The 9634-nt window shown below is 67.6% G+C and overlaps 5 protein-coding genes across 5 annotated transcripts in view; 1 reads left to right on the top strand and 4 right to left on the bottom strand.

Moving 5' to 3' along the window:
* The window catches only part of PITPNM1 (phosphatidylinositol transfer protein membrane associated 1), an 11267-nt gene extending 10854 nt beyond the window's left edge, over positions 1–413 (bottom strand). The window contains exon 1 of the mRNA XM_057382641.1: positions 361–413. The gene's annotated coding sequence lies outside the window, so the exon portion shown is untranslated. The remainder of the gene's footprint in view (positions 1–360) is intronic.
* A 278-nt stretch (positions 414–691) lies between these two features.
* Positions 692–1872, bottom strand: CDK2AP2 (cyclin dependent kinase 2 associated protein 2). Its single transcript, XM_057382643.1, has 4 exons — positions 1520–1872; positions 1265–1365; positions 1040–1172; positions 692–926 (listed from the first exon to the last, which is right to left on the bottom strand). The coding sequence occupies exons 1-4, from the start codon at positions 1608–1610 to the stop codon at positions 859–861; spliced, it is 393 nt and encodes a 130-aa protein (XP_057238626.1). The 5' UTR covers positions 1611–1872; the 3' UTR covers positions 692–858.
* Positions 1873–3028: 1156 nt separating this feature from the next.
* Positions 3029–4719, bottom strand: CABP2 (calcium binding protein 2). Its single transcript, XM_057382645.1, has 8 exons — positions 4578–4719; positions 4235–4346; positions 3973–4134; positions 3822–3852; positions 3609–3743; positions 3428–3537; positions 3202–3349; positions 3029–3128 (listed from the first exon to the last, which is right to left on the bottom strand). Exons 1-8 carry the CDS (start codon positions 4646–4648, stop codon positions 3103–3105), a joined length of 795 nt encoding a protein of 264 aa, XP_057238628.1. The 5' UTR covers positions 4649–4719; the 3' UTR covers positions 3029–3102.
* A 520-nt stretch (positions 4720–5239) lies between these two features.
* Positions 5240–7711, top strand: NDUFV1 (NADH:ubiquinone oxidoreductase core subunit V1). Its single transcript, XM_057382639.1, has 10 exons — positions 5240–5383; positions 5464–5546; positions 5620–5790; positions 5870–6053; positions 6130–6319; positions 6613–6825; positions 6899–7065; positions 7139–7220; positions 7297–7442; positions 7518–7711. The coding sequence occupies exons 1-10, from the start codon at positions 5330–5332 to the stop codon at positions 7599–7601; spliced, it is 1374 nt and encodes a 457-aa protein (XP_057238622.1). The 5' UTR covers positions 5240–5329; the 3' UTR covers positions 7602–7711.
* Positions 7712–7773: 62 nt separating this feature from the next.
* The window catches only part of LOC130583363 (mitochondrial coenzyme A diphosphatase NUDT8-like), a gene marked incomplete at its 5' end in the record, with an annotated part of 1887 nt that continues 26 nt past the window's right edge, over positions 7774–9634 (bottom strand). Inside the window, 4 exons of the mRNA XM_057382664.1 lie at positions 7774–8408; positions 8486–8563; positions 9326–9458; positions 9533–9634. The exon at positions 9533–9634 is cut by the window's right edge and continues 26 nt beyond it. Of these exons, the coding sequence (XP_057238647.1) occupies positions 8178–8408; positions 8486–8563; positions 9326–9458; positions 9533–9634 (544 nt within the window). The remainder of the gene's footprint in view (positions 8409–8485; positions 8564–9325; positions 9459–9532) is intronic.

Genomic DNA, 9634 nt, shown 5'->3' with positions numbered 1-9634 from the left:
GGTCCTGGGTTTAACCAGGGTCGGCGCCACACTCGGCTGATTCCGGTACCGCCCGGCACCGCTCGGGCCCAGGTTCGGCCCAGCTCGGAACCGCTCGGCTCTGGGTGCGGTTCAGTCCGGTATCGCTCGGCCCCCCTSGGCCCCGGGTTCGGCCCGGCTCGGACGCGCGCGGCCCCGGGTCCGGCCCGGCTCGGCTCGGCCCCACGTTCGGCTCAGTCCGGTACCGCTCGGGCCCCCTCGGCCCCGGGTTCGGCCCGGTTCGGCCCCACTCGGTTCGGCTCCGTTGCCATGGCAACGCTCCCCCCTCCGCTCCCTCCCTCCCGCCCGCCCGGATCCCGCCGCCCCCCGGCCCCACCGAACCTGCGCCGCTCCGCACCGGCCCCTCGGATCGTGACATCACAGCCCGTTCCCACGGCAACAGCCGTGACGTAGGGAGGTGAGGGGGGGCTTGTGACGTCAGAGAGCGGAAGGCAGCGAGCGCCACTCACGGGCGCTCCGCGTGTACCGGCACCGCCGCCCCCGGAAAAACCCGGTGTTTTATTTAAAAAGCCACTTTTTTAACTGATCRAAGAGTGGTCTGATCACTCCTGTGCCTCTCAGCTCCGGGACACCCACCCAGCGCAGCTTCAGACCCTTCCCTGACGCTCCCACCTCTACCCCGCGTCCCACCATCACCATCGGGACCCACCCCCGTGGCGACACACCGAGGCCAAGTCCCAACATTGTCTTTTATTTATAAAAACACGCATTTATAAAGAGCGGAGAGTCGCGGGGAGGGGGGGCTCGGGCAGCACAGAGGCCCCCCGCCCCCGCCGCCACCACCGGGGGGTCCCGGGGGGTCCCGGGTGGCAGCTGCCGTTACGTGCGGGCGTTTCGCTCTGTCTCTGCCAGGCACTCCCTGACCAGCGCCCGGGCGTGGATGATCCCTGCGGGGAGAAGCACAGGGACACCTCGAATCACCCTCCAGTTGCTCCCCGCAAGGCTGGGGAGCCTCGGGAAAGCAGCCCCGGCGACCGCCGAGTTATCCCGCCGCCCCTACCCCGCTTCAGCCGCTCCATGGCGCTCTTGCTGCCGGCGTAGGTGGGCCGGATCTCCTTCCCCATCTCCTCGATGACCGAGAGCAGGTCGGTGTAGGTGCTCTGCGAGCCCTGTGCCCCGGGGGGCTTCATGGCCTGCGGGAACAGGGGGRCAAGGAGGGACGGAGGGGCTGGGGGCCGCCCCCGCCACCGCGCCCGCCCCCACCGGGCTCGGCCCCGCGCCTCACCTGCACGTAGCCCATGGACGGCGGCCCGAAGTCATTGAAGAGCGGCCGGAAAGGGGCGGCGGCGCCAGGGACGGAACCGGAGGGCGATGGGACACTCGTGGCTGCGGGAAACTGAGGGTCATGGCCGCACTCCCCYTTCCTCGGTACCTCCCTCATCCGGTACCATCCCTTCCTGGGCTACCCCCCTCCATCCCCCCGGTCCCTCTCCGCTCCCGGTGCCCCCAGTTCCCCGCGGTTACTGGCGAGTTCTCTCACCGGCGGATGGTGCCCCGGGCCCCGGCGGGGCGGGGCTGGCGCTGGCGGCTCCGGGGGTAGCGGGAGCGGGAGCGATGGGCTTGTAGGACATCCCCGACGGCCGCCCGCCGCTCCCCGATCCCTGGAGCCCCGCGGCGGGGGTCGGCGTGCGGCCCCCGCGCTCGCCCCGCCGGTTGTATCGCCGGTGCCCGCCTCTCTTCAGCTCAGCTCGGCCCCGCTCGGCCCGGCGGGAAGCCGGGAACCGGAGCGGAGCGCGGCGGCCCCGGTTCCCGGTAGCGCTGTGCGGCCCCGGCCTGACCCAGGTCTCTCCCCCCTCCGCCGCCGCTCGCGGTGATGACGCGAGCGCGTCACGCGCGAGACGTCATCACGCCGCCGCGCGCCCGCCGGCCGGTCACCGTGGAGACACGCGGCGTCGGCCCCGCCCCCGCGGAGCCTCCCCGATCACGTGACCCCGGTGCAAGCCACGCCCCCTCGGTCGGCGGGCCGCTCCGGGTCACGTGACCGGCCGCCGCGGGGAGGGGGCACCGGGAGCGGCACCATCGCCACYGCCAACGGACCCCGTGTCACCCACCCCACAGCCCCGAGCCGGCAGGGCAGGGCGTCCCGACTCGGCGGGGGTGAACCCCGGCCCCGACCTCGGAGCGTTATCTGCCGCCGCMGGTCCCGGGAACCGGCCCCACCCTCCGGCTGTGCATTCCCCGCAGTCCTGTGCCTGCACAGGTCCCGAGTGCCCGGGGTCCCGGCTCCCTGCGGGGCTCCCGTGAGACACAGTGGCCGCCCGGAGTTTTGGGGGGATACCAGTGGATAGCACGATCACCAAGAAATCGTTTGGAAGCAACATAAAACACAAGACGAAAAATTGTAGAGAGAGTTTTATCATTCAMAAGGGCAAAATTGGCCCCAAAACTGCAGCCAGGGCAGGGAGGGGTACCTGCAACAGCCCTGCCTGCAGCTGGCTAAAGCCCTTCCACCTGGTAATGCTTTATTTCTCTCCGCGAGGGTCTCCTGGCTGGGGTGCCAGGAGCCTCCTCTGTGCTGGGGGCTGCCASAACATCCGTGAGAGTCTGTGCCGGCCCCTAAAGGACAGGGATGCCTCACCCTACATGGGTCTGGGGTGGGTCTGAGCTCAAACCACGGTGACAGGGCAAGTTAGGCCATGTCGTCTGCATTAAACACCGTATGGGGGGAGCCTGTGGGGCTCAGCGCAGGATAGAGTGGGAACAGARCCTGGAGGGATGAGCAGCAGGGATGGTCCACAGCTGAAGGAGGGGGGACCACGATGGTTTGACTTTTAGGGTGAGATCAGGGTGGGAAGGGGGATGGTGCAGGAGAGCACAGAAATGAGGGTGAGAGCGGTCAAAGCTCGGCCAAGGCTGTGACGAAGAAGGTCCCACCATTGGCCCCGGTGCCCCCCACCATGGCCAGACCTCGGCATCGGAGCAGCTCCAGCGTTTAGCCTCACCCCAGGCTTGGGCGCCGCTGTGCCAGCACCGCCCCAGCCCCCGGAGCTGGGGGTCCCTCTGCRGCCCCCTCCTCTTCGTAAGGCACAGGGGGCTCGGCTCCCACGTTGGCATCCACTGCCCTCAGCGCGACATCATACGCACAAACTCTGCCGGAGGAAAACACACGCACAACATCCCGGATGTTCCCGGGGGCGCTCCCAGCCCCTTCCCTGGTCCTACCTTCGAAGTCCACGAGGCCATCACCATTGAGATCCACATCCTTGAGGATCTCATCCACCTCGCGGTAGTTGAGCTGCTGCCCCAGGAGCTTGCGCATGGCCTCCCGCAGCTCCGCCATGCTGATCTGTCCGTCCCCGTTGGTGTCAAACTACGGACAAGGGCTTGCTGTCACTGCCCACCCTTGGCACGCTGGCAGCCTGCCCAGCTGTCCCCCCTGTCCCCATACCTCACGGAAGGCATCACGCAGCTCCTTAATCCCRATCATATCCGCCGTCTCTGCCAGCATCTTGGGGCCCATCAGCTCCACGAAATCATCAAAATCCACCTTGCCCCCGGCTGCAGCAGGAGGCAGGTGTCAGTGGGGTAGGGGACACRGAGTGCCGGGGACCCGCCGCTCCACCACATACTGATCTGCTGGGATAGCTCGATGAGCTCCATCTCGGTGGGCATGTAGCCCATGGTCCGCATGCACTCGCCCAGGTCCTTGTAGCTGATGTAGCCATCGTGGTCCTTGTCAAACTCCTGGAATGCCTGCTTCAGCTCTGTGGACACCGCACCGTCACCACCGGCACCCCAGCACCATCACCCGCCCAAGTGGGACCCCCTCCCCAGCGCCTCACCTTCGATCTCCTCAGGCCGCAGCTCYCGATCCTGGGGAAGAGAAAACGGGAAGAGACGAAGGAGGGGTCCTACTCCCAGAGATCCTGCAGGGATCCTGCCCTAAACCCCCCAGGAACGCAGGCAGTACAGAGGAAGGGGACAGTTGCGTACCCGTTGGGTGATGGCGATGCTCTGCCGCAAGAAGATGCAGGCTGGCCCCACCAGCCCCTGCAGCACCGAGTATCCCTGCAGTGGGGGGGTCTGCGCCGGGTCCAGCACATCCTCGGGGTCCCCTGCACCGGAGCCCGGAGTGCCCGAGCGCGGCTTCCCATCCTGCGGACGGAGCGGGCGTCAGCGGCGAGCAGGGGCCGAGCAGGGACACCCTTGTCCTCCTCCTGCTGCTGCCCCGCGGGGTATCCCAGCCCGGCCRTACCTTGGGGAGCCGCCGCTCAGGGGTCTTGGTGCAGTTGCCCATGGCTGGGGGCTGCCCCCGCGCCGCAGGACATGCCTGGCCCCGGGGGGGCCGGCTGGCGCAGACCGTGGGGCTGCCACCGGGGATTTGAGGTTTTTATGGAATATCTGGGGATATGCAGGGCAGGCGCGGGGGGGGGGGTGCCGCGCCCGCGCGCATAATCCTCCGGATTATTCCCTGCTCGGCCGCCCTGCTCCAGATGTGGGAGCCGCCCAGCTGTTTCCCAGTCCCGCAGCCTCCTTGCGAGGGCACGCAGCCGCCCTGGCACCCGCCGTGCCCCGGCCCTGTCCCCGCCGCCGGTTACCTGCCCGAAAACGGGGGGCGGCCGGGACCCCAGCTCCTCGGCAGCCCGCTGACGCTCCATGGGGGACGCATCAATACGGCTTAACCTACCCCGGCTCCCCGCAGTGCCGGCCRTGCCGGGACCCCCGACTCGAGGGGCCGGGCGGGAGCGGCGGGCACCCCTCCGACCGGGACCGTGGGGCCGGGGGGTGCCCCGGCGGGTGGGGGGCGCGGGACTGCCAGCACCGCGCCGCTGCGACCCGCGGAAGAGGAAGAACATCCCGCCTGCTCCTGCTCCTTCTCCCCACGACCGGGAGACCAAGCAGGAGGAAACCAGATCCCCTCGCCCCTCGCAGCGACGAGGCCACCGCTGTCCCCGGGACCCACCGCGTCGCCCAGGAGATCGGGTGGAGCGCAGCGACCCCCCCGGGGCGCTGKCGGGGGGGAGCGGGGCGCCCCGGGGGGTTCCGGAGGGGGTGAACGGGRGTCTCCGGTTTCAGCGCCGAAACCCGAGCGGGGCCGGGCGCGGGGCACGTGCCGGCGCGCCGCCAGCGAGGCCACGCCCCCTCGGGGGCCGCGCGCCCGCCCCTGAACACGCCCCTCGGGATGGCCACGCCCCCTCCCTGTGGCCACGCCCTCAAGCAGACCCTAGTTCTGCTTCTCTCGCTGACGTCACTGCTGCGCCGCCGGCGCTCCCCCTGACGTCACCGCGGGGGCGCCTGAAGGTGACGGTGGTCGGTGTCGGTGTCGGTGCCGGTCCCGGTGCCCCCCGTCATGGCCGCCAGGCAGCTGCTGGCGCTGCGGCACCTGCCCGCCGCSGCCTTCTCGGTGAGCGGGAACGGGGCGGGGAGCTTGGGCGCGTGGACGGGTCCCCGTGTTCCCGGTGCTGAATCCGTGTRTCCCCGCAGACGGCGCCCAAGAAGACGCAGTTCGGGTCGCTCCGGGATGAGGACCGGATCTTCACCAACCTCTACGGGCGGCACGACTGGCGGTGAGTAGCGGGAGCAGCGGAGCGGGTTGCCGGTGTGCTGTGCCCGGTGCTATACCGTGCCCGGTGCCCGCAGGCTGCAGGGCGCCCTGCGCCGCGGCGATTGGTACAAGACGAAGGAGATCCTGCTCAAAGGCGTGGACTGGATCCTCGGCGAGATCAAGACCTCGGGGCTGCGGGGCCGCGGCGGCGCTGGGTTCCCCACCGGGCTCAAGTGGAGCTTCATGAACAAACCCCCGGACGGGAGGTAAGACCGGGACTGCCCAAAGCTCCGGTAGCACAGCCCCGCCCCGCGAGGAGCACCCCCTGACGTGAGCTACCCCCAGACCCAARTACCTGGTGGTGAACGCGGACGAGGGCGAGCCGGGCACCTGCAAGGACCGGGAGATCATGCGGCACGACCCGCACAAGCTCCTGGAGGGCTGCCTGGTGGCGGGGCGGGCCATGGGCGCCCGTGCTGCCTACATCTACATCCGCGGGGAGTTCTACAACGAGGCCTCCAACCTGCAGGTGAGAGGGGAGCGCCCCACAGCCACCCMGCACGCCCCGGCGTGGCTCCCAGGCTCACCAAACACCCCGGTTCCAGGTGGCCATCCGCGAGGCGTACGAGGCCGGGCTGCTGGGCGGTGACGCCTGCGGGTCAGGATACGCCTTCGACGTGTTCGTGGTGCGCGGCGCCGGCGCCTACATCTGCGGGGAGGAGACGGCGCTCATCGAATCCATCGAGGGCAAGCAGGGCAAGCCCCGCCTGAAGCCTCCTTTCCCTGCTGACGTGGGTACGGCCCCACAGCTCTGTCCCCAGTTCCCAGCTCCCACCTCAAAACAGTTGTCCCTGGGACACCGTCCTGTGCAGGAACACCACCAAGTCATTGAGAGCTCTCGCTGTTTCCCGCATGGTGTGGGTTGGAAGARACCATAAAAGACCATTTAATTCCAYTCCRCTTCCATGGGCCACCTTCCCTAGCCCAGGTTGCTYCAASCCMTGTCTAACCTGGCCTTGAACACTCCCAGGGATRGTGCAGCCACAGCTCCTTTGGGGCTCCCATCTTCACAGAGGAATTTTTTCCAGGTGTGTTTGGCTGCCCCACCACAGTGGCCAACGTGGAGACGGTGTCGGTGGCCCCCACGATCTGCCGGCGCGGTGGCGCCTGGTTCGCCAGCTTCGGCCGGGAGCGGAATTCAGGCACCAAGCTCTTCAACATCTCGGGGCATGTCAACACGCCCTGCACGGTGGAGGAGGAGATGTCGGTGCCACTGAAGGAGCTCATCGAGAAACACGCTGGTGAGTGCCACAGCCGAGCCACCCTGGGCCGGAGCAAGGCTGGAGCTGCCTGTCCTGACTCCCCTCTTTGCAGGAGGTGTCCGTGGGGGCTGGGACAACCTGCTGGCCGTCATCCCGGGAGGCTCCTCCACACCGCTGCTGCCCAAGTCTGTGTGTGAGACGGTGCTGATGGATTTCGATTCCCTGGTGCAGGCACAGAGCGGGCTGGGCACGGCTGCCGTCATCGTCATGGATAAATCGGTAAGGGATGAGACCCCTCTCTGACCCCCCTGGCCACGGTGGGACCCTCACCTTTCCCTCCCTCCTTCTCCAGACTGACATCATCAAAGCCATTGCACGCCTGATCGAGTTCTACAAGCATGAGAGCTGTGGGCAGTGCACCCCATGCCGGGAAGGTGAGTGGGGGGCCATGGGTGAGGGGCTGTGGGGTGGGGGCACTGCATGGACCCGTCCTGATCCCAATTCCCRCAGGTGTGGACTGGATGAACAAGGTGATGGCGCGGTTCGTGCGGGGCGAYGCGCAGGCTGCCGAGATCGATGCGCTCTGGGAGATCAGCAAACAGATCGAGGGACACACCATCTGTGCCCTGGGCGATGGGGCGGCCTGGCCTGTGCAGGTGAGTGGCCCAGAGGGCCCAGGAGGGCCAGCAGCTTTCCCCCACCCCGTTAACCAGCTCCTCTGCTCCCTGCAGGGCCTCATCCGCCACTTCCGCCCCGAGCTGGAGGAGAGGATGCGGCGCTACAACGAGGCCAAAGCCCGAGCAGTGTCAGCGTAAAGGTTCACCACCACACCTCCCTTCTCCTGCCTGCAAGGGGCTTCTGGGGTAATGGCAGCACTTGGAGGGTCTCCAGAGAGTCCTTAATAAAGGCTGCTGTGCTCCCAGGATCTGCTGTGGACATAAAATGGTGGGAAGGGTCTAAGGGGGCAGGAGCATCTGGGTCCTGCCTCCCCTGGAGCAGATTTCCTCAGGGATCATGGGGTCACATGGCCAGAGCCTGGATACCCCCCTGCAGTGGAGATACTGAATTTCCATGAGGCTCCATGGCTTCTCTGTAGSACTGGGCATGTGGCAGACATGATAGCTGTGTGGTATTACACAGACACCGTCCCCTCCTTGGGGACCCCACGCTCCCTGTCCCCGCCGCAGTGGCCCCAGGACTCCTCCTCCTGTGCCTGTGCCAGGGGACAGCTGTCCTGGCCAYGCTCCACAACTCGGAGCCCAGGGCAGTTCCAAACATGGCTTTTACTGAATCACAGTGTGCGACATCAGCGCTGGGCTCGGGGCATTTCCCTGTGCACGGGTGGGGAACTGAGGCACGGGGACCCCACAGCGTCCCCCACCCCTCCCTGCTCAGGCCGGGTCTTTCCGGGGCGGCACRCGGGTCTTCCTGCGGTAGCGGCCGGGCACCAGCAGCTCCAGGGTCAGCTCGGTGACGATGGCCGTGAGCCCCCACACCTTGTGGGGGCCGTTGAGGAACACGGGCAGGGTGTATCCGTAGCCGCTGGCCGTGCGGAARTGGGTGTAGCCCTGGTTCTCCTCGCGGAGCAGGTGAGCCAGGGGCAGGGTGAACACCTCCTCCACCTGCCGGCACAGCCCGCGGTGAGGTGAGCGGGGTGGCTGCTGCGGGAAGGGGACGGGKCTGGGGACAGGTCACTCACCTCGTCAGGGTTGGGGGTCAGCGTCAAGGCCTCCAGCGGCCCCAGGTTGGCCACAACGGGCGCCACGGTCATTCCTTGCTGGAAAGTGTCAGCAAGGGATGGGGTGACACGTGCCCTCCCCAAAGTGCCCTCTGTGTGTCTCGACCCCCCCCAGTGCAGGCACCACCGTGTGTGTCACCCCCTCACCTGTGCCACTGCCTTGCACCCTGTCATCTTGAATCCCCAGAACTCTTGTCACCCATGTCCCTACTGACTTGTCCCTGTCACCTGTAACCCATCAGCTGTGTCCCTGTCACACCAAATCCACCACCCATGTCTGTGCTGCCTTGTCCCTGTCACACAGAATCCCCATCACCTCTAACACCTATCACCTGTGTCCCTGTCACCCGTGACCCTGCTGCTTTGTCCCTCATTCCAATCATCTGCCACCCACAACCCCCATGTGTGTCCCTGTCCCCCGTTACCTGCACCGTCACCCATCTTCCTGTTGCTGTGCCCCTGTCACCCAGAACCCCTGCTCTGTCACTTGTGTCCCTACTGCTTTGTTACTGTCAACTGGAACCCCTKCTCTGTGTTCCCGCGGCCTTGTTCCTGTCACCCTTCGTTCCTTGTTCTTATCACCAAGACCCCTGTCACGCCAAACCCATTCCCCGAAGCCCTTGTCCCTATCACCTCGAAGCAGTCACCCATACCCTGCTTCCGTCACCTCTGAACCTGCTGCCTTGCCTGTCACCTCCAACCCATTTCTGTGTCCCTGCCGTCTGTCCTTTTGTCCTTGYCCCGCACGCCCTTTTCCCCCCGAGTCTCCCCGCGCCCCTAAGCCCCGCCGTTCCCCGGTACCCGGTCGGGCAGCGTCCTCAGCTGTCCCCAGACGCTGGTGGGTGGCACCGCCACCCCCAGCTCCTCCCGCGTCTCCCGCAGCGCCGTGGCCACCGCGTCCCCGTCTGCCGGGTCCCGCCGCCCACCGGGAAAGCTGCGGGAGGGATCGGGGGGGAAGGCGGGGGTCAGGGCCGGCCCGGCCCCGGTGCCCGCTCCCCCCGCCGGTACCTGACGTCGCCGCTGTGGGGGCCGGCGAGGCGGCGGGAGCGGAGCGTGAAGAGCAGCGCGGGGCGGCCGCGCACGGAGCACAGCGGCACCAGCACCGCCGCC

The sequence above is a fragment of the Malurus melanocephalus genome, unplaced genomic scaffold (assembly GCF_030028575.1).
Source record: "Malurus melanocephalus ecotype Western Australia unplaced genomic scaffold, MMel_1.1 scaffold_577, whole genome shotgun sequence".
NCBI classification, from domain to species: Eukaryota; Metazoa; Chordata; class Aves; order Passeriformes; family Maluridae; genus Malurus; species Malurus melanocephalus.
Note: the sequence above shows the minus strand (reverse complement) of the source record. Positions and strands in the feature narration are given on the sequence as shown.

Excerpts from the sequence above, each read along its gene's own strand:
- CDK2AP2 (XM_057382643.1), bottom strand. The coding sequence starts at position 1,610 with ATGTCCTACAAGCCCATCGCTCCCGCTCCCGCTACCCCCGGAGCCGCC. Across the intron at positions 1,366-1,519 it reads GCCCGGGGCACCATCCGCCG|CCACGAGTGTCCCATCGCCC; the intron begins GTGAGAGAACTC and ends AGTTTCCCGCAG. Across the intron at positions 927-1,039 it reads CATGGAGCGGCTGAAGCGGG|GGATCATCCACGCCCGGGCG; the intron begins GTAGGGGCGGCG and ends TTCTCCCCGCAG.